Source organism: Lepidochelys olivacea (assembly GCF_965140295.1).
Source record: "Lepidochelys olivacea isolate rLepOli2 genome assembly, chromosome: 3".
Classification (NCBI taxonomy): Eukaryota; Metazoa; Chordata; order Testudines; family Cheloniidae; genus Lepidochelys; species Lepidochelys olivacea.
Genome location: NC_140413.1, coordinates 82032914 through 82060734, shown reverse-complemented (window position 1 = coordinate 82060734; position 27821 = coordinate 82032914). Strand labels below are relative to the sequence as shown.

At 39.8% G+C, this 27821-nt stretch overlaps 1 protein-coding gene across 7 annotated transcripts in view; it reads left to right on the top strand.

Annotated features, from left to right (window-relative positions):
* The window catches only part of ATG5 (autophagy related 5), a 121609-nt gene that overhangs the window by 75499 nt on the left and 18289 nt on the right, over positions 1-27821 (top strand). For 5 of the 7 annotated variants that reach the window (XM_084624601.1, XM_084624600.1, XM_084624602.1 and 2 more), the window contains 2 exons: positions 13597-13714; positions 16888-17072. In XM_084624601.1, coding sequence (XP_084480727.1) covers positions 13597-13714; positions 16888-17057 — 288 coding nt within the window. In that variant the 3' untranslated portion in view covers positions 17058-17072. Of the gene's footprint in view, positions 1-13596; positions 13715-15097; positions 15172-16887; positions 17073-27821 lie in introns of those variants that run through there. The other 2 variants (XM_084624604.1, XM_084624599.1) reach the window with 2 other exon arrangements.

The window sequence follows — 27821 nt, the reverse complement described above, 5'->3', positions numbered from 1 at the left end:
TCTTCCAGTACCAGCCACCTCAGAGACTGAGAAATACTATCTTTTTCTGTCTCCATCCTGAGTATCCACTTAGTTAGTGACTCCATATATGTGGAGGCGCCCATCATCTTTCTCCTCCATCTCACACCAACCTTCCTCCCAAAAGCAGCAGATTTGATGAGACAGTTTAGAGCCATGCCAAGACCACCGTGGAACTGACCTCTGGAAAATACCTTGTCCCTTTCAACCCGATGTGGATGGACGTTACAGCCAATAAATGGGTATTGAACATTGTTTCCTATGGCAATTCACTTCCTTATTCCCTACCCTCTCCACTTCTCTGTCTCTCTTCAAGGATCCGTCTGATAACATTTTCAAACAAAAGTGGTCTTGTTACTTTGTGTAGGAGCTGTAGAAGAGGATCCACAGGATTACAGGGGAAGATGTTTCTACTCCCAATACTTGCATTCTGAAAAAGAAAGGGAGTCTTCATCCTATCCTAGGAGGAGACTAAACAAATACATCTGCAGCTGTCTCAGATTTGGGATGGTAATATTTGCCTCCATTGTTCCATCCCTACATGCTCAGAGCTGGTTTGTGGACATCTACTAACAGGACATGTACTTCCACATCACAATCCATTCAACTCTCAGAAAGTACCTCAAGGTGCTGCCATTCAGACTCTCCACAACACCAAGAGTCTTTATAAAATGCTTAGTCATAATGGCAGAGTACTCTAAGGGCAGCAGTGTCTATCTGTATCTTGACTTGCTGATCAGAGGCAGGTCACATCAGGAAGCTCTGAAAGGTGTAATCAGTGCTCTCGCCCCCTGTTTGCCAGGCTGGGCCTCCTGGTGAACTATGAGAGATTCTCTCTCATCCTATTGCAGAAATTGCCTTATAACAGAAGATAAAGTTCATAGGAGCCAGGATAGACTCCAGCATGGCAAGGGCTCACTTACCTCAGGACAGATTTCTCACTCTGGACATTATGGAAAACTGATTTTAACACCCATCAAGAATAGTAGCCTTATGTTTGGCTTTTATCTGCATGTACATTCATGATGCATGTACATACATCAGACTTCTCCTGAGATCCTTGCATCTCTGACTCAGATCAGTCTATTTCCCTGCAAAGCATGAGATGAGTAAGTTGCATCCCAAGTACTCCTGGCACTAATCTGATATCAGCTGCTGCTTAACAGTGTGTAGAACGGGGTGTCAATTGTGTCTACATCACCATCCCAGAGCATTAGTTATGAACACATCTAGCAAGGTTGGGAAGCCCACCTGCAAATACAAGGGACTTGAACCCTGGAAGAAATGAAACTACACAAACTTTTTAGAGGTCAGAGCCATCAGACTGGCGTGCATGGTATTCTTCCTGGCCCTGTTACACTCAGGAATGCAGATAGTAAGAGACAATACATGTGCAATGTACTACATGAACAAGGGAGAGGGCACTCTTCATCCCTTCTCCTCCTCCTCCCCTCAAGAAAGCGATCAGGCTATGGAAGTGGTGTTCCTTCCATCCCAACAGTCCTGCACCTTTCAGAAGATGAAGTCAGCCTGATGGACTTTCTAAGCAGGCAATCCATCATCAGCCACGAGTGGTGATTGCTGAAATCCATCACTAACTTGATATTCCACCAGTGGAGAAACTCAGTCATAGACCTGTTCATCACCCAGGACACACCAAGTGTCCAAACTTCTGTGCAAGAGGAGGAGGCAGCATGAGCCCAGCGTCTTTACTGGATGCTTTCCTTCTACAGTGCCTTCCTTCTTTATGCCTTTCTATCGTTTTCACTAATTCCCAGACAATAGCTAAAGCCAGATGAGATCAGGCGAGATTCATCCTCATAGCTCCCTGTTGGGCTTGTTTTAGATGTCCATGCACCTATGAATCAGGATTCCAGGCTGCCTGGACCTGGTGTCACAAGATCAGGTCTAAATATTGCATCCAGATCCAAAGTTGTTGCAACTGACAGTCTGGATGTTGGCTGGCTGAGCACCATGGAGATGCAAGAGGTAGGTGGTGGACAGTACACTGGGCATCAAAGATGACTCCTCCCATCCAGACTATGTCTACATCTTGTAAATTCTTTCTGCATAACATCTCTATGATACAGTCTTTCCTATCCATTCATAGAGTTAAAACTTTTGTCCAGGAACTCATCTTCTCATGTTTTGATTACTGAACAACCTCTTCTCTGACTTTGATAAATGCAGTGTTGTCTCATTCAGCATGCTGCTGCAAAGGTCAACTTCATAGCCTATCACTTTGATGCTATTCTTTGGTAGAGGCTTGGTAGATGCTATTCTTTGGTAGAGACTGCATGCCTGCTTTGGTAGGGCTGTCCTACAGTCATTGTTTAAGCAGGAGTGCTAGTACCAACCTTCAAACAAAACAATAACTGCTTGTTAGTCATCAAGAGTTTAATCCATGTGGAAAATCTCTCAAAGAACAAAGAAAGGTAACTTACCTTACAGCAACTGTGATTCTTAGAGATGTGTTGTCCACATGGATTCGACAACCTGACCTCCTTCCCTGCTATTACAAGATTCTGTATTGAAAGGAGCTGAGGGATGATTGAGCCCATCCTGTTCTATGTGCCTTCAGGTGTGTTCGGGATGCGGAGGTATACAGGGACACTATTCCCAAAATAATTTGATCTTATGTTCATGGGGTGCATGCTCACGTAGCATGAAATCCATACCGACAACACATCTCCAAGAACCACAGTTATTGTAAAGTAACAGTTCTTTCTTAAGATAATGTAATTAGATCAACATATTAAACTTTGAGCCACCTCAGTTTAGTAAAGTGTATTTTCTGAGTAGGCATATGTCCTATTCCAAACACTAGAACACATGCTATTAGTTTAGCTTTCAAATGTTTTTCATGGATGTAATAACAATTGGCTTTATTGCTCTTCTGAAAAGATTTTTCTAAAATAAGTCTGGGAGGCATCCTGCCAATTTGAATAAACGATATGAAAGTCTGATATTTCGGGTAGTTTCTTTTTTATGGGAGGTTAACAAGAAAGAATCATCATGAGCCATCTGTGTGGGAGAGCCAGTCTAAATAGTTGCCATGTTTCTTTATAGGTTTGTAATACAGTACTGGTAGGTGGTGGTTGTTAATCGTGTAGATCAGGGAAGAATCACAGTTGTTCCATAGAACATATCCTGTCCAATGTGAGGATGGGTTGAGTTGTTGCCCACATGGGATTAGGAAAATTGTCCTTAACCATTTGTGACCAAAAACTATTATTGTCTAGACACAACTGTAATAAGCCTTACTACATTATATAAATATAAAAAAATCCTAAATTCATTCCAGATGTGTATGTAATTCTAATGACTGCCTTAATTTAACTACAGTCTCAGTTGACACTAGTGGTCTTTAGCTTAATATCACTTTACTTTGTTACACCTGTAGACGTAATGATAACATTTGCCAAATAACAGACCCTGGCAACTAGAAGCTTCTGCCAAGGGCCTACTGCATGTGTATTTGTTTCAGCTTTTTAAAATAGTAAATATTAATTTTTAAAGAACTAAAGAGCTTCAAACTTGCATAGAACTTGTGAAAGTTAATACTTTAATGTATAATCCTTAACTTTTACCTTAATGAGGCTATATGCAAGTTAAGGTCTTTCAAGTCTAAATAATGACAAGTCTGATTATTTTCAAACTTTATCTGCATATTGTAAGTAACTGTAGAATATAATTGGGAGTAGCTGGTGCATACTCATCTGTAATAGAAAAATAATGATTCATTGAGCAAGTTTACCTTTTCTAAATTTTATTACAAAACATTTTTTAGCAGCTTCCATTATAACTTTTTATAATTTCACATGAACACGTGATCTCCAGAGTAGGAAACCGTGAATGTGCCATAATTTTGGAAGATGTAACTTAAGTGCATAGTTACCATGATTGTATTCAAATCAGATATACAAACAAATGGTACCAGAGGCATCTCTAGAATTTGATCTAGCAAAGCACTTAAGCATGTGCTTAACTTGAAATGTGTATGACTGTTATCAATACTGCTTAAATGTCCTAGGGTGTGTCCTATTAATTTTTTTGTTTATAAAACTCTTTTATTCGTAATACGTCAAGGCACTTGTACAAAAATTAAAAAGAAAAGGAGTACTTCTGGCACCTTAGAGACTAACAAATGTATTTGACCATAAGCTTTCGTGAGCTACAGCTCACTTCATTGGATGCATTCAGTGGAAAATACAGTGGGGAGATCTATATACACAGAGAACATGAAACAATGGGTGTTACCATACACACTGTAAGGAGAGTGATTATTTAAAATGAGCTAATACCAGCAGGAGAGCGGGAGGGTTGGGGGGAGAAAACCTTTTGTAGTGATGATCAAGGTGGGCCATTTCCAACAGTTGACAAGAACGTCTGAGGAACGGGGGATAAACATAGGGAAATAGTTTTACTTCGTGTAATGACCCATCCACTCCCAGTCTCTATTCAAGCCTAAGTTAATTGTTTCCAGTTTGCAAATTAATTCCAATTCAGCAGTCCCTTGTTGGAGTCTGTTTTTGAAGTTTTTTTGTTGAAGAATTGTCACTGTTAGGTCTCTAATCGAGTGACCAGAGAGATTGAAGTGTTCTCCGACTGGTTTTTGAATGTTATAATTCTTGACATCTGATTTGTGTCCATTTATTCTTTTACGTAGAGACTGTCCAGTTTGACCAATGTACATGGCAGAGGGGCATTGCTGGCACATGATGGCATATATCACATTGGTGGATGTGCAGGTGAACGAGCCTCTGATAGTGTGGCTGATGTTATTAGGCCCTATGATGGTGTCCCCTGTATAGATATATGGACACAGCTGGCAATGGGCTTTGTTACAAGGATAAGTTCCTGGGTTAGTGGTTCTGTTGTGTGGTGTGTGGTTGCTGGTGAGTATTTGCTTCAGGCTGGGGGGCTGTCTGTAAGCGAGGACTGGCCTGTCTCCCAAGATCTGTGAGAGTGATGGGTCATCCTTCAGGATAGGTTGTAGATCCTTGATGATGCATTGGAGAGGTTTTAGTTGGGGGCTGAAGGTGACGGCTAGTGGCGTTTTGTTATTTTCTTTGTTAGGCCTGTCCTGTAGTAGGTGACTTCTGGGTACTCTTCTGGCTCTGTCAGTCTGTTTCTTCACTTCAGCAGGTGGGTATTGTAGTTGTAAGATTGCTTGATAGAGATCTTGTAGGTGTTTGTCTCTGTCTGAGGGGTTGGAGCAAACGCGGTTATATCTTAGAGCTTGGCTGTAGACAATGGATCGTGTGGTGTGATCTGGGTGAAAGCTGGAGGCATGTAGGTAGGAATAGCGGTCAGTAGGTTTCCGGTATAGGGTGGTGTTTATGTGACCATCGCTTATTAGCACCATAGTGTCCAGGAAGTGGATCTCTTGTGTGGACTAGTCCAGGCTGAGGTTGATGGTGGGATGGAAATGTTGAAGTCATGCAATTAAGACAATGTGGAACATATACTTCACATTAGTTATCAACATAAAGTGGCTAACTGCACAATTAAACTAAAGCTTTATCTTCATTGTTTAACTGCTGAAGTTCTGATACAGCTGCTAGATAAATTGAAAATGTTTGTTATAGTACAGTAAATACTGTAAGAAAATATGATAATTTTTGATAGTGATTGAAAATACATAATTTATTAAAAATATTTTGAAAAAAATCATGTGTTTAGTTCTTTATTTGACTTCATTGCAAATCAAATAAATCTGTCCCATCCTGCCAGTGAGTCAGTTTTTCTGGTAACTTCTATATACGTGTGCTGAGCATGTTTATACTCCTTCCTTTCACTGCATGGTTTTAGTTACAGAATGGAGATGTAAAACCATTATTTAGTTCTTGTTTCAAAGAATTCTATGACTAGCTCTATTATCTAGTATGGGAAACCTGGCACTCTGAAACATGATGTTACACTGCAACTTGACAGCATGACAGAAGGTTTACAAAAGCAGTATTTAGCAGAATAAGATAAAGAATAATTTAGCAGTAGCATTCATAAAACCATGTTGATTTGCACTAATATTTCCTCCTTTAATTCTTTCTTTATTAATTGAGTCCTATATCAGCTGCTCTATTATCAATGTCAGGCTGACAGGCCTTTAATTATGCGGTTCATCCTGTTTACCCTTTTCAAAAATTGGCACATCAGCTTTCTTCCAGTTGAACTTCCCCAGTGCTCCAAGACATATTGAAAATCAACATTAACTGTCTAGCAAACTCCACAGACAGCTATTGTAAAACTCTTGGTTGCAAGTTAACTGTACCTGCTGTTTTAAAAATGTCCAACTTCATTAGTTTTTGTTTAACATCCTGCAGAGATACTAATGGAATGTAAAGAGTGTTATGACAATTTGATGAGATGATATCATCTGTGTTTCCCAAATACAGAACAGAAATATTTATTGAACACTTCTGCCTTTTCTGTATTATTATTGATAATTCTTGCATTTCCATCTAGTAATGGACCAGTACTGTTGTCAGGATTCTTTTTGTTCTTAAAAAACTTTAAAAATCCCCCCCCCCTTTTTTTTCCTTTCCCCACCCCCTTAACTCCGCTGGCCATAGATTTCTCCTTTTGTCCATTTGCTTCCTTTATCAATTTTCTACAATTCTTAACTTCTGATTAATATTCATTACTATCTACTCCCTCTTTCTTCCAGTTATGTTTTTTTAATTTCACATAGCTTCCTTCGCTTCCCTTCTAAACCAGGCCAGTTTTTTAACCAGCATGGCCTTCTTCTTCAGTAGTGGGATTGTGGCTTTTTTTGAGCATCTAGTAAGGTGTTCTTAAATTATTCCCGATTGTCATTCACATTTTTCTGATTAAATTGTTCTTCCCAGCTGATTTGGCTCGTAATTGTTTTCAGCTTTGTGAAACTGGCCCTGTTAAAGCACCAAGTATATGTATATATGTAAATCTATCTATATTTTACAGGTCTAGACTTCATTCTGCTTGCTTGCTATAAGTGAAATCAAGTCATGATCACTTGTACCTATGCTGCAATTAATTTTTAGTTCTGTAATTAGCTGCTTCTTCAGCTATCCCTCGATACGAGGATGCTGTCTGCCAAAGGGGTTCATTGGTGGTTTTTAAGTGGCTGAGGAGCCCAATTCTTGCCCTGCAGATTTTCCCACAGAAGTGACAGGTGTAATTTTGGAGGAGACATAGTTGTTGGCTGGAGTGCTGTGCCCTTTCTTTCCTCCTTTGTCGCTTCTCTGTCTCATGAGGACATCTGTTCTCTTCAAAGTGAGCTGTGGCTTGTTGTATGGTGTGGCGCCACTGTGTTCTTTTCCACACCTGGTCCTCCCAGTTTGTTGGGTTAATGCTCCCTTTTCAAGATGTCCTTTCAGTATGTCTTTGAAATGCTTCTGCTACCTCCACAAGCCCTTTTTTCCGGACTTAGCTGAGAGAAGAGTACTTGCTTCGGGAGGCGAGTGTCAGGCATACGTACACAGTGGCCAGCCCAGAGGAATTTATATTTCATGACCTGCGATTCTGTACTGTTGATGTTGGCTGCAGAGAGAAGACTGATGTTAATGTGTCAGTCTTCCCAGCTGATCCTGAGGATCCTCCTGAGGCAGCGCTGCTGCTGGAACCCTCCAGCCGCTTGAGCTGTCTTCTGTAGGTTACCCAGAGAAGGGTGGGGATGACAACTGCCTTGTAAACCAAGATCTTGGTACCTGTTTGTAGATCCCTGTCATTGAGGACTCGTTTGAGTAGTCTTCCAAAAGATGTGCTAGCACAGCATATCCTGTATTCAATTTCTGTGTCAATGCTGGCTGTGATGAACAACGCTTTATGTTAGGACTAGGTCTAATAATAAATAAAACTCTGTGTTGGCTGTGACATTTTTTGTTAGAAAATTGTCATCTATAAATTTTAGAAACCCCAAGGATGTTTTAGTGCTGGCAGCATGAGACCTCCAGTGTATATCACTCAAATGAAGTGCCCCAGGATGACGCAATTTTTTTCTGCATACATTGTAGATAGGTGCATAAAAGGCAGTCATCCTGTTTCCTAGTGTTACTTGGTGGTCTGTAGCAAAACTAATACTCCATTTTGTGCTTTATCTGTTAGCAGAAAGGTTGTTGAAGATCCTTTATAACCTCGCAGTAAGACCTCGATGAATAACAGAAGGTCTGGGTCAGGGTCGAAAATATTGTTCACTGGACCAGATCTTCATGACTTGCCTTTTCACAGAACAAGCACTGTTTTTGGATAGGACTGAGATGCTACATTGTATCTCAGAAAGGCACATGGAGACTGAGGAGGGTGGACCAGAAAGACAGTCTGGTGGTTGCTGGACATTTTGCCAGAATCTGGATGGATTCAGGATCTAGGGGATGATGGCTTAAGTATGTTTGGTAGGAGGAAGACAAGGATGGCACAAGCTAGCGTGTTTTGTGGTAACATGTACCAATGGAGTTGATTTTGCAGGCTTGGGAACTAAGGGAAGAGTGTTGTGGGGATCTTATGAACTTCATAAATAGTGGTTGTAAACATGCAGATGAAGTGTCACTTAAGAGCGAAAGTGTTCACGTTTCCTCCTACCTCACCAGTCTTTGCTTCCCTCTCCACACTTTGCTGGTGGTTTTTGCCTATCTGCAGTCGACTTTCAAGCTGTCTTGTTTAATGTATAATAAACAATTATTAGCATATTTTGCTGATTGGTAATATGTAAAATAAATGTACAAATAATGCAGGCCGTGAGAGTTAAGGAAATAATTACATTGCCTGTCCTTTACTGATATTGGATAGGAAATAAAGCTCTATAAATCTCATGGAGATACTTTTCAGAGTAGCAACTGTGTTAGTTGGAGTGGCTGGGTCATTACACACATTGAATCTATTTCCCCATGTTAAGTATCCTCACACCTTCTTGTCAACTGTCTAAATGGGCCATCTTGATTATCACTACAAAAATTTTTTTTCTCCTGCTGATAATAGCTCATCTTAATTAATTAGCCTCTTACAGTTTGTATGGCAACTTCCACCTTCTCTGTGTGCGTGTGTGTGTGTCTGCTTGTATGTGTATATATATATATCTTCTTACTATATGTTTCATTCTATGCATCCGATGAAGTGGGCTGTAGCCCACGAAAGCTTATGCTCTAATAAATTTGTTAGTCTCTACGGTGCCACAAGTACTCCTGTTCTTTTTATGGAGATACTTGTTAATCTTAGCACTTCTTATCTTAACCCGTGGGACCAAAGTAAACAAATAAAGCAAGACTTCCAGCTTTGTAATCACATTTTGGGGCAATGTATATTTGTCTGTCATGACTTGAAACTCAGATCTTCATTCTCCTTCCAATAAGCTATTCCTCTAATATCAGCGGGAATTATGCTACTGAAAACTTAACAGCCTTTCCCATGTTCTCTCAAAAATTGCCATTTTTCCTTGGTGGGATCCTCTGCAAAGAGATTTTGATCATCCTGTTAGTCTGTAATAAGTAACTTCTGTTAGTCCAGTTATATGACCACTACATACTTGCTTTCCCTTCATTCTACTATTGCACTGATCTAGCATTAGTTTATGATGTCCTTTCCATCTCGAGTGCAAAGAGAAGTACCTTGCCTGATCACTCTGTGTGACCTAAATTGCCATGATAATTCACTGAGGTTTTTATCACCGCTGAATAATACAATCTCTAGTTCATTGGAGTATCAAGCTCCGTGGAGGCCCTCCTGACTGCTTTTCAAAAACTCCTTCTTGCGCAAGGAGTGAGAATTGAACATTCAGGCTGGGCTCCATTTGAGGAAAGGTTTAGGAAATGGCACTGGCACCGAGGGATTTATGGGAGTTAGACCTCTTCTTCCCCTGTTCATTTGGTTCTTGGAAGTCTCCAAAGGCCTTCTTGACCCTTGCTTCAGAGAACTCTGATGCAAACGGAGATACTCAGAGGGCAATAACTGAAACTTTCTAGTGAAGCACAAATGTGAATGTTGGACAAAATAGCATTAGGTATTGTGGACACACTGTGAAGTTGGTTCTTCTATTGGTGGCCCACCTGTTAGTTTACCAATAATCCAATAGTGTGAACAGCCAGAAAGAACTCCAAGGTGGGGACACGGTGCAGTGAACAAAGTTAGAGAGTGGAATGGGGGAGAGAGGTGAAGCTGAGTCCTCAAACTGAAGGTGAGGATGAGAAGCTTGACCTTGGAAAGTTTGGACTGTATTGTCTTCAGTAAGCATGTACACAGCTCCTCTTGACGTTGAAGAGTGTAGATGAAGGCAATATATGGTCCAAAGTGTCTACATTTTTTTCCACCAAAGTGAGTTATGCCTTACCTTTCCTGTACTAAAAATATAATCTAAGAATGCAGTATTGTAATACTTTTGGTCAGACAGTATTGTTGGTTATAAGCTATTTCTATCACCTGTAACTTAAACACTTTTTCTTTTTATTAGGATTTCTAATTGAAAGCATTTATGCAAAGCCAAAGACATTTTTTAGGAAATATTTCATGGAAAAATATACTTTTTACTGGATAACAACATAAAATTTGGTACAAGTTATGTAAAATAAGTATAATATATTTCATTTTTTGAGAGTAGTTAAATGTGCCTGTACTGTCCTAAGTATGGGAAACTTAAATAATTATGTGAGCTCCAATTGCTCATTTTAAAAATTTGTGGTTAAGTTTACACTTGTTTAAAAGTAATGATAAATTATTGCTTTATCAGAAACACTTCAATTGTTTTAAAGTACGATGGTCATTACCAAAGTTCTGCAGAATATGATTTTTGGCATGTTGCTGTAAGTATAATGGAGTATGCAGGAAAGACTAAAGTTTTACTTTTTTATGTTGCCAAACTGTCCACATATGGAAATTTTAAGGATGTTTCTAGTGTGGGTTCAGAATGTAAGGTAATTTGCAGTGGTTGAATACAATTAGGGTAACAGCTAATTACCCTTCCTAGAATATTTAGTTAGGAAACCCAAGACTTTCATTTAGATGGAAAGTCTGATTACTCTATGGTTTTTGAGATTAAAACTCAACATTTATCTGTGGGTTATGCTTTTTTCATTTTAAGCTGCATCCTGAATAAAATGTCTGGCTAATCTAATTGTGGATTTTATGCAGTATTTGATGTGCTGTTGATGCCAAAAAGAACCAGGGAAGCAGGGGTAACTTTTTTTAGACTATATGATTGTGGAGCAAAAGTAAAGGAGCTTTTCACTCCTAACTTAATATATAATTATACATTCCCCTCAATTTAGGTCCCTTCTTAGTCTGTTTTATGTATTATGACCCGCATTTCTATACCAAATATCTGAGCACCTCCCAATCTTTATTACATTTCTCCTCAGAACACCCCTAGGAGGTAGAGGTAGTGCTGTTATCCCCACCTTACACATGGAGAATGGAAGGATTGAGAGACTAAATGACTTAGACAAGGTCACAAGGAAATCGGTGGCAAGGCAGAGAATTAAACCTGGATCTCCCAGGCTAGTGTCATTATTATTGGACCATCTTTCTTTTCCAGTTTATCAGTTCAAAGTGCAGTTAATCTTCAGAGTTACGTATAAACTATACTCTAATAAAATGCATATACAAAAAATGCAATCACTAAGGGTATGTCTACTTTGCACACTTAGCCCAGGTTTGAGCCTAACCTGCTTTCGTCCCCGCACAAATGAGTCTGACTTGGGTGAGCAAGCACTCAGGACCTAGGTCCTAGGATCCTGCTGCGGGTAGGGTCAGAGCCTGAGTCCCACTGTGACTCTGGTCAAAACCCTGTCATTTTGCAATGTGAATGCAACTCAGAAAGCATACAGTAGGCTCCCACGTGACCATGTGGTCTTACTATCCATGGCTTCATCCTACCCCTTCCTGATGCTGTCCCTACTTACCTCCTAACATTTTAAATCATTGCTTACATTGTAAGGGCTTCTTGGAATGGGGCTCAGTCTTCATTTATCCTCTGAAGTGCAGTACACATTTATGGTGCTATATAGATCTTATTTAATACTTTTATATTTAATAGCAATAAATTTAAACTTCCTAGAAAAATATATTGACCAACAGTTGAATATTTACTTTTTTAAAAGTAGAAGTTGAAAATTATTTTATTGTCAATATCAGTACAAAGTGCCTGCAAACTGTGGACCAATTTCTTGCCTCAGGAGCCATGCTCATGCACCTGAGGGTATTTTTGATTTTCTAGATAGGATTAACTTTGCCAGCTGCTGATTTACTGAACAGTACAGTCCAACACTAAATATTGTGGTGGATTAGGAAGTGAAAAATACTGTATCTAGTTGAAACTGTAGGAAGAATTTGGTAAGCAGAAAGGATGTCCAGAAGTGGACATGGATGTCCAGAAGTGGAAGGATGTCCAGAAGCACAGGCACAATATTAATTTATGAAAAGAGGGACCACTGTTTTCTTCTGCATTTGGGCTCTAATAGGAGGTCTCTTCCATATGAATACTAACCAAGTCAAAATCTGCTTCGGTTGAGCTTTATTTTTTTATTTAACATTTATGTGGTAATATTAAAAGTATCCACATTGGTCCCCATTGTGCTAAATACTGTACAAATATAAATAAAATCCATAACAACAGCTAAAGTTAATGTGGTTAATATCCTATGCACATTCGTCAGGTGAACTAATGCTACGGTTATACTTAAATGTGTTTCTTTATGTTGTATTAGTAACAATACCAGTTTGCATTTTATGATTAAGTAATGTAATACTGTAACATATACAATATTAGTATTTTCCTCATACTGGTAACTGGCTCATGCATATTGCAGTGCTTTCTTAAATAACATGTTAGAAAGTTGTTGATAAGCTAGATTTGTATTAGTCAGTTTTACAGTTTGAAAAACCTAAGTATAAAATTCTCAAATGCCTAAGATCCATTTTCAAAATTAACTTAGAATCTAAGGGCCTAAAGCACTTCTGAAAATGGGGCTTAGGTTCCGAAGTGATAGAAGTATCCCGTAACTTCCTCAAATATTATAGGGGAGGATAGAACCTTTTCTTTTAATTCATGTAGCACAGTCACATGGGGGCGGAGAGGGAGATAGTGAACATGTTGGGCAAATACTAGTAATAAGCAATTTTAATTTTTACAGAATTATGTTCGTTATGTTAGAATTCTGTTAATTCTTTACGTAATTAAGGAGCACTTTATTTTTGTCACCCACTTCTTTAGAAATGATAGAACACAAGTGTTTTTAACTGCCATACCTAACATCTGACCATCATTAAGATATCTCAAACTTCATTTTGCATCATGGTTTCATGACATTCCATTTCTTGTGAGAAGGGCTGTTGAGCAACATAATCAGGGGGTACGGTGGGGAGGAATCTTCAAAAGTATATCCAGGATCCATTCCCCTATGAAAGAAGATAAATGTGTCAACATATATAAAACTGTTAAAAGCTGTGTCATACTAGGTTGTAGCACTTTGCCTCTGATAGAAAACAGAGGCAAAAATGTGTAAGGCATTAAAATGCCAAACATTAGCCCTCCCAAAAGTGGTATGATTGATTCATTTTCCTAGAGCTTAAATTACTGCAGTTTTACTAACTTTTTTGTATTAAAAACAGGTAACAACGGAACGACCTTTTATACAGAAGTTATTTCGTCCTGTTGCTGCAAATGGGCAGCTAAATACCCTGGGAGATCTCTTAAAAGAAGTTTGTCCTGCTGCAATTACTCCTGAAGGTACCTTATAAACAGTTAGCATGAGATAGTATTTCTTACTGTTCCTTATTTATGTACCTGAAGTATAGTAGAAGTATGAGCTATGATGCCAAAGGTTCAGGATTCGTACTTGCTGATGTTACATTATGGCATCAGAGGTGGGCAGGAGTTACTCTTGGGGGAATGCTGCACCAAAAAATTAAAAATTCTGCCACAATAATTTAAAATTCTGCATGTTTTATTTGTCAAAATAATGCAATATAATCACACTGGTTTCAGTTATTTAGGTAATTTATTTAAACTGCAATATAATGGATGGAGAATGGAAGCGGGGAGCATTGGAAGAAATCCCCAAATCCCCTTGCCTAATAATAAAAATGTAGTTAGGTTTGATCCTTTATTTCTAGTTATTAGTCAACAAATATATGCAGCCATATACACAGTGGTACCTCATAGGCCACTGAAGAGCAAGTGAGAATCAAACTCATAATTTATGTTGGCTACTGACAATCTCCAGAAAGGTCAGTAGGAAACAGTTCATGGAGCACATTTGGATAGGAATTTTTTTCAGTACAAAAGTTTACACCAGCTCTAATCACTGAAGCACCATAAGCATTTATAAACCATGCTATCCTTTACACCACTCTGGCAATGTAAAGGAGCCTTAAAACTTTTACACCTGTTTTATACTCCTGAGGGAATTCACAAAGACAGTCAGAACAATTCACTAATCAGGCAGGCTTCTACATTCTGCTCTGCCTGAGGGGACAGAGCCTGCCACACACCTACCTCCTCAGAAACACCCCAAAGCCCTGCTCCTTCATGCCAAGCATGCCACAATAGTGAGCAAGAGGGACAGTGTGTCTGTCTCTCTTGCTCACATGTATGGCTGCTCCGGGCGCCTGAACCAACCTGCCTATGCTATTGGGGAGGGGTGTGTGATGGCTCTTTTGGCTTCCCCCTCAGCAGTCATTTTTCTGTGGGGAAGGAAAGAAATCTGCAGGGGATATGAATTCTGCGCACATGCAGTGACACAGAATTCCCCTAGGAGTAAGGAGTGTTGTTAAGGGCTAAAATACATATTAAAACTTGTTTTGGACTAACATTTTCAGAAGTTCCCAAGCGAGTTAGAAGCTTAAGTCCCATTTTCTGAAACAATTTAGGAGCCTAAGTCTTATTAGTTATTTGCGCACTTGCAAAACTTTATTTTTTACCATCTTCCTTCTTAAAAAATTAATTTAAAATACTCTATCAAAAGAATGCTATTCTCGGTGCAAAATCAAGTACTTGAGAGTTAGGAAATGCCAAATTTATGGTTGCATGTGCAACATTAATTCTGCTTTCTTGTGCCCTTAAGTAAGAGACAGTACACGATCATGTAACTAAAAACACTTTTTTCTACAGGGCCGTGGCCTGATTCAATGTCCAAGGATGGACACTCAAGACAGAATTAAGTTTGCATGAGCAACCTAAATCTGGTATTTCATAACTTTTGAGTGCTTGACCTTGCGCAGTCTAAATTTAGTTTTAACTGTTTTTTGTATATAATGGTATGTATATTGAAAGCTTTTTCCTAAATTTGATTTAATCCGTGAGTATTCTTTCACAAATGTTAAAAGGAGGATTAAGGAGACAATCTTTAGTTATGCAGGTTTTTTGGGGTGATCAAGTGCCTGCCACAGCTTTCTTTGGTATTTATTATTCAGAAAACCAGAATTCATTCTTCCATAATGAACACTGTCCTTTAACTAATTAATTCCACGTTATCCAAATGAAGAGAACTCTTCTTCCAATTGCTATAAATTAAAACTACAAAAAGCAAAATTCTATGAAGGTAAATTACTAATCTGTAACTTTAAATTACCTAAACTTTATCAGACATGTCAAACTTCTGTAAAGCTTGAAGTTGAAGCTTCTTTCAGAAACACTGATTTTCTTACAGAACTTGTTGTGGCCAAGACTACGTGCAAAGATAAAATTAATGGCTTTTAAAAATGCACATACTAAAAAAAAAGATGTGCTGTTCTTGTAATTCTGCTAGATACATTTCAGATAAGAATCAACCTATAATCACTGTCTAGTTTTTTAAAATTATCTAACCGATTCCATGTAGTTTCTAACAGCACACTTGTATGACAGAATAACAATCCATTGGTATAGTATCCTGTTATTTCACAAATTTCATTGTATTGGTAAGTGGCTACACGGGCAACTACAATTCTCTGGTTTTGAATTTAATCCAGGAAAGATCAGAGTTTATTGAAACTGTTGTTGGATGTACATATTAAGTGGGATGAACATAAAGATTTCTTTGGCAGACTGCAGCCTGGGCTTTTTCTACTGTATTTCATTTTTCTCTTATTTGCCAACATCTTACTAGTATCTTTAAACAGCTAACCTCTCCTTAAGTAACAATGATATTTTGAGAAGTATATTTTTGCTATTCCAGAGAAGGGCTTGCACAGGATTTACCAGAATAGAGTTGCAATCTTTAGACAACAAGCTAACTGACAATAGTGAACACTTCCTTGTTCCTTTTCACCATGCCGTCACTTCCTTTCCTGTCTTCCATTATCCACAGTTGTGACTCATTCCCCATCTCTTCTAGAAAAACATGAGGGGTGGTTTGTGGGTGTGCGCGTGTGTGCGCACATATTAATATAAAAATGTTTATCAGATCATGCTAGTTAATTAACATAAAAAATAAGACTATCAATCTCAGTTAACTCAAGTGATTAACTCAGAACAGATTAACTCAAAAAACCTAATTGCAGCTTTATTTGCACTGTTAAACAATAATAGAATACCAATTGAAATTTATTATAAATATTTTTGGATACTTTTCTGCACTTTCAAATATATTGATTTCAGTTACAACACAGAATGCAAAATATACAATATTCACTTTATATAATTTTTATTACAAATATTTGGACTGTAAAAAAGATAAACAAAAGAAATAGTATTTTTCAGTTCATTTCACACAAGTACTGTGGTGCAATCTCTTTATTGTGAAAGTGCAATTTACATATGTAGATTTTGTTGTTGTTACATAACTGCACTGAAAACCAAAACAATGTAAAACTTTAGAGCTGACAAGTCAACTCAGTCCTACTTCTTGTTCAGCCAATCGCTAAGACAAATAAGTTTGTTTACATTTATGAGAGATAATGCCACCCGCTTCTTATTTACAGTGTCACCTGAAAGTGAGAACAGGCATTCACGTGACACTTTTGTAGCCAGCATTGGAAGATATTTACGTGCCAGTTATGCTAAATGTTCGTATATGCCTTCATGCTTCAACCATCATTCCAGAGGACATGCTTCCATGCTGATGATGCTCATTAAAAAAGTAATGCGTTAATTAATTTGTGACTACACTCCTTGGGGGAGAATTGTATGTTTCTTGCTCCATAGTTTTACCCACCTTCTGCCATATATTTTGTGGTATGACAGTCTCGGATGATGACCCAGCATATGTTGTTTGATTTAAGAACACTTTCATTGCAGATTTGGCAATTAAAGTCAAAACAGTGCAGCCGTTTTCGATAACAAGCTAGGGAAAAATAACATTGTTTTGCCCATGTTAAAAAATTCTAACTGCCTTTTCTTTGAAATGATCTAACATCTCCATGCTTTGGACTTGAAATTTGACAACGGGGTCGTTTTTGTGTCTGGGCTGTTGGGGATGTTGAAATGCCTCTCGTTATCTTTGAGGACCCAGCCTATCCCTTAATGCCCTGGCTCATGAAGCTGTACACAGGCACCCTGGACAGTAGTAAGGAGCTGTTCAACTATAGGCCGAGCAAGTGCAGAATGGTGGTAGTGTGTGCATTTTGACGTTTAAAGGGTCGCTGGCGCAGTTTACTGACTCGCTCAGACCTCAGCGAAACCAATATTCCCATTGTTATTGCTGCTTGCTGTGTGCTCCACAGTCTCTGTGAGAGTGAGGGGGAGATATTTATGGCGGGGTGGGAGGTTGAGGTAAATTGCCTGGTCGCTGACACCAGGGTGATTAGAAGAGCACAGGAGGAAGCGCTGCACATCAGAAAAGCGTTGAAAACCAGTTTCATGACTGGCCAGGGTACTGTGTGACAGTTCTGTGTGTTTCTCCTTGATGAAAACCCACCCCCTTGGTTGACTCTAATTCCCTGTAAGCCACCTGCCCTCCCCCTTCGACCACAGCTTGCTTGCAAAGGAAATAAAGTCACTATCATTTAAAAACCATATATTCTTTATTAATTGATAACTCACAAGGTAGCCTGGGTGGGGTGGGAGGAAGGTGGGAGGGAAGGAAAAGGCCACTTCAAAACTTGTTGAATGACAGCCTTCTGTTGCTTGGGCTGTCCACTGGGGTGGACTGGTTGGGTGCCTGGAGCCTTCCCTCCACCCCCGCTGCAGCAGCGGTCTGTGCTCCTGCTGCTGTTCCTGAACCTCCACCAGACGTGTCTGTTTGATCCCGCAGTAGCCCCAGCGTTGCATCCTGCCTCCTCTGATCTTCCTGCTGCCACCTCTCATCTCGATTGTCCCTCATGTCCTCACGTTCATTGGCCTCTTTCCTGTACTGTGCAACTGTGTCCCTCCACACATTCTGCTGAGCTCTGTCAGTGCTGGACAACTGCATGAGCTCAGAGAACGTTTCATCATGCGTGCGGTTTTTTTCGCCGCCTTATCTGAGATAGCCTTTGGGACGGAGGAGGGAGGCTTGAAACATTTGCAGCTACGGGAGGAAAAAAAGGGAGTAAAATATTAAAAAAAGATACATTTTACAGAACAATGGCTATACTCTCTAACGTTGAACAACACTATTCATGTTACATAGCACATGTGACTTCGGTACAAAGTCGCATTTTGCATCTTATATTGAGTGCCTACTGCTTTGGTGTTAGAGATCACACACGCAGTGCCGGGCAACAGAATTCAGCTTGCAGACGGCCATGGTAAGCCATAGTCTTTCGGCTTCTGCAACCTTCATAACAGCAGTGCCCTCATTTCCTATACCAAGCAAAGCCTGTTGAGTTGGCCATTTAGTGCTGCAGTTTTCGTGTTAACATGCAGAAGCAGAAACCAAACTAACCCCCCGCCCCATCCAATTCTCTGGGATGATCACTTTACCCCTCCCCCCACTGCGTGGCTGGTATCAGGGATGATTACTGCTAGCCAAATGCGAATAGCTCAGTGCCAATGCCCGCCCCCGCCCCCAACTGTTTGGCTAACTGCAGGGAGGATTTCTTTTCAGCCACAGGCAAACAGCCCAGTAGGAACAGCCACCTCTGAATGTCCCCTGGGTTGAAATATGGGAAGTTAATTAAGTTACCATGAATGATATCACTCTCCTGAGGATAACACAGAGAGATAAAGAACAGATGTTGCTTGAATGCCAGTAAACACCAGGACCATACGCTGCCAGGCTTTGTCATCCAATGATACCAGATTACCTGCTACTAGCATGGCATGGTAAAGTGTCCTACCATGGAGGATGGAATAAGGCTGCTCTCCCCAGAAACCTTCTGCAAAGGCTTTTTGAATACCTCCAGGAGAGCTTCATGGAGTTGTCCCTGGAGGATTTCCACTCCATCCCCAGACACATTAACAGACTTTTCCAGTAGCTGTACTGGCCATGAATGCATCCCAAATCCTCAGGGCTACTTAATGATTGAACACTTGGTTTTAAAACATGTATTATATTTTAAAAGGTACACTCACCAGTGGTCCCTTCTCTGGCTTGGTTGGGTTGGGAGGGTATTTCAGTCAGGGTGATAAAAAGATCCTGGCTGTCGGGGAGAATGGTGTGTTGTGTGCTCTCCTCAAGCTTCTCCTCCTCATCTTCCCTGTCCGCAAAATCCTCAGGCATGGCAGAGAGTACCCCTTCATCGGAGTCCACGAACAGGGGTGGAGTAGCGGTGGCGGCTCCCCCTAGAATTGCATGCAGCTCAGCATAGAAGCGGCATGTCTGGGGCTCTGTCCTGGAGCGTACGTTTGATTGTTTGGTTTTCTGGTATGCTTGTCTGAGCTCCTTAAGTTTCACGCGGCACTGTGTTGCGTCCCTGCTATAGCCTCTGTCCATCATGGCCTTGGAGATTTTTGAAATGTTTTGGCATCTTTTCTTTTGGAACGTAGTTCTGATATCACGGATTTGTCTCCCCATATAGCGTTCAGATCCAATACCTCCCGTTTGGTCCATGCTGGAGCTCTCTTGATTCTGGGACTGCATGGTTACCTGTGCTGATGAGCTCGCCTGGCCAAATAGGAAGTGAGATTCAAAAGTTCCTGGGGCTTTTCCTGTATACCTGGCTAGTGCATCAGAGTTCAGAGTGCTGTCCAGAGCGGTCACAATGGTGCACTGTGGGATAGCTTCAGGAGGCCAATACCATCGAATTGCGCCCACACTAACCCCAATTCGAAATGGCTATGTCTATTTCAGCGCTAATCCCCTCCTCAGGGAGGAGTACAGAAATCAATTTTAAGAGCCCTTTATGTTGACAGAAATGGCTTCATTGTGTGGACGGGTGCAGGGTTAATTTGATTTAATGCTGCTAAATTTGACATAAACTTGTAGTGTAGACCAAGCCTCAGTCTCTCTTGTCACAAGTGATAAGTGCTGTATCGGGTCTGGAATACATGTTGTTGAACAACTCTAGATGGGAAGTGAATGTAGCTGCCCACCTCCCCATCCCCGCTTGTCCAGGGTGGGGTTAACTGGATCAGTGGAAGAAAGGCACATCTGTGGGGTCCTGGCTAGTCTGGGAAAGAGCGGCACTGCCCCATCATTACCCCTCAATAGCCTTGTAAATGAACAGAACTTAAGCAAAGTTTGGAGGCCCCTAGTCCCACTGCCCAGTTGGCTTACTCATGCCCTGCATACACATCTCCTTGGGTTGATGGCACCCTCAGTGTGGAAGGAGAGGCAACTTGCATTGCTCTTCTCCAGCGTTGATGTAATTTGTTCCTGTTTTTTTTGTCCCACTTGGCCTGTGTCTTGGACTTTCTTTCACTGAGCACCACACGCACACACACCCACACCCCTCCATTTCTCATTGCTAGATTTCCCACGTGGCACTAGCCAAAACCCACAGCACATTTAAGGACCTTTAACTCGCAGCTAAAGGCGTGGGGGTTTGCATTCTTCTGAGCACATGAGTTGCTAGTGTAATATTGATAGTCACTTGTCATAACTGTGTAGCCTGCATCTAGTGCAGGTTAACTGAGGTAGCGGGGAGCTAGAGTTGCTGCAGCAGACCCACTCATTGGCTGGATAGTATTTAATTAACCCTTTACTGCACATTGCATGGTGATGGGAGAGCTTCTTTATCTGGTACAGAAAGTCATTCCTTGGTTAAACTCTCATCCCTCCCTCTCCTACCCCCCCCACCCAACCCCTGTAAGAGAGGATCTGGGGTCCTTGGTTTGAATCCCTGGTGAATTTCACGTGAGGGGGCTAAGAGTAGCTGCCTCTTAAGGATCGCTGTAGAAATGTTTAGGAACTGCACCCCACTTATGTTTTCAGATAGTTTGTGTGGGGAGGAGCCACCTATCTGTTCCTCCCCTGTTTTACTGAATACAAGTTGCAGTTTGTACTTTAGCCAGACCTCTGTGTATGGTCTCTTTGTATGTTGCAGTGTCTGGCCGAAACCAACGTTATGCTTTCCGTAAGCACCTGTGTTGTTTTCCCTCCTGATTCTCCAAAATTACGTTATACCAGCAACAGTAAGAGGGTTAGAATAGTAACTATTTTATAAGACGCAAGTGATGGGGTTAAAAATGGGATGAGAGGCAGGAGAGATGAAGTTTATTGCACCCTTCCCTGTACAATAGTTGAGTTCCACCTGGTGACAAATAATATTCAGTTTTCCCATTTTCTAACAATCTATAAATGGAATGAGTGACGGGGAATGGATCATTTGATGATTACCTGTTCTGTTCAATATATCTTTTTTGAGATGGGGCGACCACGTTTGCACACATTATTCAAGATGTGGGCACACCATGGATTTATATAGAGGCAATATGATATTTTCTGTCTTATTATCTATCCCTTTCTTAATGATTCCCAACATTGTTAGTTTTTTTTGACTACTTCTGCACATTGAGTGGATGTTTTCAGAGAACTATCCACAGTGACTCCAAGATCTTTCTTGAGTGGTAACAGCTAATTTAGACCCCCTGATTTTATTTGTATGGTTGGGATTATGCTTTCCAATTTGCATTACTTTGCATTTATCAACATTAAATTTTATCTGCCATTTTGTTGCCTAGTAACCCAGTTTTGAGAGATTCTTTTGTAGCTCTTCGCAGTCTGCCTGGGTCCTAACTATCTTTAGTAATTTTATATCATCTGCAAATTTTATGATGTCACTGTTTACCCCTTTTTCCAGATCATTTATGAATCTGTTGCTTAGGACTGGTCCCAGACAGACCCCTGGGGGACACCACTATTTATCTCTCTCCATTCTGAAAACTGACTTTTATACCTACCCTTCGTTTCCTGTCTTTTAACCAGTTACCAGTCCATGAGAGCACCTTCCCTCTTATCTGATGGCAGCATACTTTGCGAAAGAGCCTTTGGTGAGGGACCTTGTCAAAGGCTTTCTGAAAATCTAAGTACTCTATATCCACTGGATCCCCATGGTCCACATGCTTGTTGACCCCCTCAAAGAACTGTAGTAGATTGGTGAGGCATGATTTCCCTTTTCTAAAACCATGTTGACTCTTCCTCAACAAATTATTTTCACCTATATGTCTTACAATATTGTTCTTTATTATAGTTTCAGCCAGTTTGCCCGGTACTGAAGTCAGGCTTACAGGCCTGTAATTGCTGGGATCACCTCTGGAGCCCTTTTTAAAAAGAAGTATTGATTTGTTTTGTTGCCCTGTAGTTAATGTCTCATTTACTCAACTGTTTTTGGCAGAAGTTTCAGTAATTCTATTTCCTTCTGCGCTATCTCAGTGGAAAATGAAAACAAACATGCTTGCAATGTTAACTTTCATTTTCTGCCATTTTAGATGTATTGTTCATAACACCAAATCATTACGTAAATAAAAACTATACTTAAGAGCAAGGTGCATAAGGCAAAATGTTTCTGCCCCCTTGTTTCCCTCGCATGCAACACTGGGAAGACTATATATAAAATGGTTACTACACTTGCACGTTACATTCATTTTTCTACCAAGTGATGGTAGCACAACTCAAGTGGAACCATTGTATTCCATTTCCCCAGCAAGGAACAACAGATCAGATACAAAAGGAAAATTAGTGTTTATATTTTTTAAGGGAACATAATAAAATGTAAGGAAACAAAGGGTGTAGTTCTTTGCTTCCTTATGGTGTACGAGGAGATGTTGGGTGTGGTGATAGTTAACTTTCAAAGAAGTGGAAAGTAAACTGCAAGTAACTGAAAGAGCCCTGAAGTTTTAGTTGAAGTTGGCAAAATTTGAAGACCAAAACTGCTGTAACTGAGCCTCACTTTCAGTCTTCTGTTTATTGGTACCTAAGTACTCACAGCTGTCTCCTTGGTTCTGTACTAGAAAATTCTGTGCACTTGTATTATTTCGAGCAGGTCCTGAAATGTAAATTCATTAAAGATATTTGCTTTTAAAAGCAAATGTATTCCTAATGACCAATTATTTTTGTTTATACTAAACTGGAGACTTATAAATATGCTCAACTATCAGTACAGAATCTTTTTAATAGCTTTACTGCAAGTGCTGCCTTAAGAAAATGGTGTTTGAACATATTGCAATGATTTCTATAAGCTGAGTGGAATTTCAGAAGGGACTTTTGAAGATCCCAACAGAGAGACTGAAAAGCACAAGTTTGTGCTGAATTTTGCTATTCTCATTTCTTTAGAAATCCATTTTGAAAGAGTCTTCAGATTATCCCCTTTTAATGTTTTCTCCCAAATTCACATTTTTCCCAACAATTACAAAATGAAATACTAGATCATGGGGAGGAAGGGGGAGGGCTAGTGACCAGTCTAGATTTCTGTACATGCATCAGAAAGTAGAAAGAGAAACAAGTCCATCACAAAAATCATGAGAAATTGTTCATTTATATTCATACATGAAAAAACATTTCCTTTAGCTAGCCCAATTTAAACATGTAATCAAAAATAAAAAGACCAAAGTTTCTGCTTACAACAATCAATTAAAATGTAGTGTTTCTGTAGTTTATTTGTACTCTAGCAATGCAAAGAGGGCCCAAATATGTAATAAGTATGTAAAAATGACATTCATGTCCTGAAAAGGCTTCCACTTTAACATTTGCAGGTAAATCTATAGCTAGTTCAGAAACAGATTTTTGTGTTGTCTATCTTTGTTAAATTATTTACTCCTTTAAAAATAATTGTCCACAGTCATGGGAAATATTTTTGTATAAAAAATAAAATGTTTACAAAGATAAAAGCATTTAAATTTCTTTCCAGCTGGTTTCAATCTCAGGATGAAAGATATAATTCTTTTCTTTTCCCCATTATTTTAAGAAAAATCTAGAAAAAGGCTTGATTTTTCAGGTACTCTGAGCATCCAGTGGGCGCTTACTACCCTTGAAACTGAGGCCCATGCACAAAATCTAATCTCTCAGGTCTGATAAATGAAGGATGCAGATCCTATCAGCCAGAAGAATAAAGTGCCCCAAACAAAGTCTGCCAACACACAAAACCGCTTTATTACCTTAAATTTTGTAAAATATCAGATAAAAAGTATGAAATAATATCTAGAAAAGGTGAATTAAATGTTTGTGTTTACTCCTTATCAGACGCTTTGAAAAAATTAATATTGGGTCACTATTATCCAGTTTTGGTAAACTTAGGAATCTTCTTATTTTCTGTTTATCAAAACACTCTGGTAACTTGATGAAGTGTTACCTCTTTGGTGTGGGATAGCACTTAAGGAGGTAACAATTTGGTAGAGATTTTCTTTGTTGTAAATATAAATTGACTTGTCTACTTATTAACTTACATGATCTTTAAATTGAAATAAAAAAGTACCAACTGCATACCATGGTACAGTAAACTGCATTTACAGTAGAATTTATTATTTTCTTCTAATGCTTTATTATTTATAAGATTGTTGCCCATTGTGTGTCCATACAAAATTATTATTCAGTCAAGGGTCTCTACTAATGGCTGTAGTCATCCCTGGAGCAAATTGCCATGTATTTTCGTTGTTTCTGAAGTTTGGGATTTTTGTTTGTTCAAGTTTATTTTCAATTTTAATTAAATGTGGAAAAATGCTGATTTGTCTCTACAGCAAAGCGTAAGTATGTAGGACCATTTTCTGAATTGATCTCTGCTTTGTGGAAATCCATGTACTTTAATGGATTTGCATAAGGAATATGTCAGAGCAGAATCTTGCCCTTCGTTTTATGTTAATGCTTATAGATCTGTATTAATAAACAACACTTAGCAGTAAGTCTCAATATTAGTACAGCAGGACTAGTGTGATATGGAAGGATCATTTGGTCTCATCTATACAGTCTGAATACAATAAAATGTTTGTAACAGTCATTTATACTGTTATATGTATATAGGTTTTTTAAAAATCTTGATTTCTGTTTCTGTACAGAAAACTCACATTTTAAAGGGAGCATTTATTTATTCTGGGATAAACTTGGGACCTGATTCTGTGAACACTACGACTAGGACATATTACTATACATTTTTCCACTGCACTAGTAGAGCTAGTCGGGGTGGGGCACAGTACACTCAGGAGTAAGTGTTTTGTGGAATGTGGGCCTTTGAAATAGAAATGTTCGTGTGTATCTTTATTGCTGTTGAAGATATTGGTATTTTTGGTTAGAACATCATTTTTCCAGCCCAGCACCTCATTGAGATTGATTGTGCAGTAAAATCATACTCATGTCTTTGTTGTATCAGTTTGTTAATGAAAAGAAATGCAGTTATAAACTTGAAGTTATGGCATTTCTGCAGAATCAGCTAGAGAGAATGTGTTGACAGAACAAACCTATGATTTAAACACCTTGAGATGATAACTAATAAACATGCTAAGAAAAGGCATGGAAAACATTTGAAAGATAAATGGATTCCAGTTTTGACTGATATTTGGTAGTTTTCTCCAGGGTGAAAGACACCCGTTAAGATATAATTATTTTTTAGTTTTTATAGATGCCTATACGCTAGAGTTGAGTTTGTGGCTTTATCAGAACTTCCATTTTAGAGTTTCAAACTGAAAGCACCAGGAAAGACAAATCCTTTCATTGGTATAATAAAAGAAGTGAAATATTTGGCAGAGGAACAGACTGAAATTACATTTAAATTAAGAACAGATTATTATTTTCAGTGGATAGTTGTATAGCTGCATGTTCTTTCTACATGTCTTGTCGGTAAGCATGGATGAATGGCAAAAAATTGAGTATTTAAAATCCAAATTTCACTTTCCTGGTAACTTTTTCTGTTTGGCCTAAAACACTCTACCTACTTTCCTGTCTACTGAAAAATAAGTAGGTATAACACACAGGTAATCTTGCCAATGTGTACTGTCATAATTTTAGTCTGAGGGCATTTGTCTTTTCTAAAAGCTACCACTAACAAATGATGCAATGGTTCTTCTATATGCCTTATATTAACAAGATAGAAAGATTACAGGAAAGGGTCAGAAGATCCCTGCAAGTTACTGCTCTGTAGTTACTCGCTCTACCTCATGGTACAGCAGGGGTCTCAAAGTCCCCGCTGTGGGCCATCTGTGGCCCGAGAACCTCCCCACTGCGGCCTGTGGAGGAGAGACACATGCAGCCACGCTGCCAGCAATGGCTGCTGCAGGCACTGCCCCTGCAGCTCCAGTTGGCTGGGGGAGAGGGACAGAGATAACACCACTAGTCACCGGGCGGAGTCAGCCATGGATGCGCAGCATCATTAATTGCCGGGCAGAGTCAGCCATGGAGGCAGCGTCACTTTTTGCCACAATGAATATAATCAAGTCAAAATACCAAACACAGCTATCTGATGCCCACCTTGCTGCAATCCTGAAAGTTTCAACTGCTCAGTCACTGAGGCCAAACATCAACAAACTGACAGAACTGAAGAGTTGCCAGGTGTCTGGCAAACACTGAAAACTCTCTGGCAGGCAAAGAATTGTATAATGTTGTATGACAGTTTTATTTCTAAGAAATTTGAAATAAAAATACAATATAAATGTTTTCTTTTCTGAACACCATCTTCAGTGACATCATTGGCCCTCTGGGAGGATTTGAGGACTGGCACTGGCCCTAAGGGTAAATTGAGTATGAGACTCCTGTGGTACAGTAATTCTAATACAGTTACATGAACCAAGTCGGCTGTAACAACTTCCAGAAATAGAGAATACTGGCATTTGCACAGCTAATAATCTACTTCCAGTGTTATAAGGGAAAAGTCCTGGTAATAAGATGAGTTTTTGCATCTTAAAGGAAACCGCCTTCACTTTTTCGATTCCTTCATTTACACCAGTCATCCTCTAGAAATGTAACGTATAGGAAATATTTAAATGTGTTCTATTTAGTGGTAAAATAGTCTTTGTAAAGAAGAAATTCCTAGTCAAAACTGTATGGTGAAGGGTAAAATTTGAAGTATGGGCTAGGTCTCAGTCCCATTGACTTTCAATGAGACTTAAGTTCCTTAGGCTCCTAAGTGCCTTACCATACTTGCTGACTCTGTGGGTGCTCCAGCGCTAGAGCACCCAAGGAAAAAAATTAGCAGGTGCTTAGCACCCACCAACAGCCAGCTGTACCCCTCCCCTTCAATGCCTCCCACCTGCCAGTGGCCCTGCTAATCAACTCCTCCCAGGGCCTCCCGCCTGCCACGATCAGCTGTTCCGTGGAGTGCAGGAGGTGCTGGGGGGAAGAGGAAGGAGCAGAGACGGGACATGCTCAGGGGAGGGGGTGTAACTGGATGGGAAAAGGTGGGGCAGGGTGCAGCCTTGGGGGAAGGGGTAGAGTGGGGGCGGAGCGGGAGCAAGAAGGGGCAGGGGTGGGGGTTTGGGGGGAAGAGGTGGATGAGGGCAGGGCCTGAGGCTGAGTGGGGATTGAGCACCTCCAGGAAAGGAGGAAGCTGGCACCTATGTGCCTAACCAATCACTTTTGAGAATGGGACTTATACTGCTAAGTAACTTTTGGCCCTTTTGTAAACTTTACCCA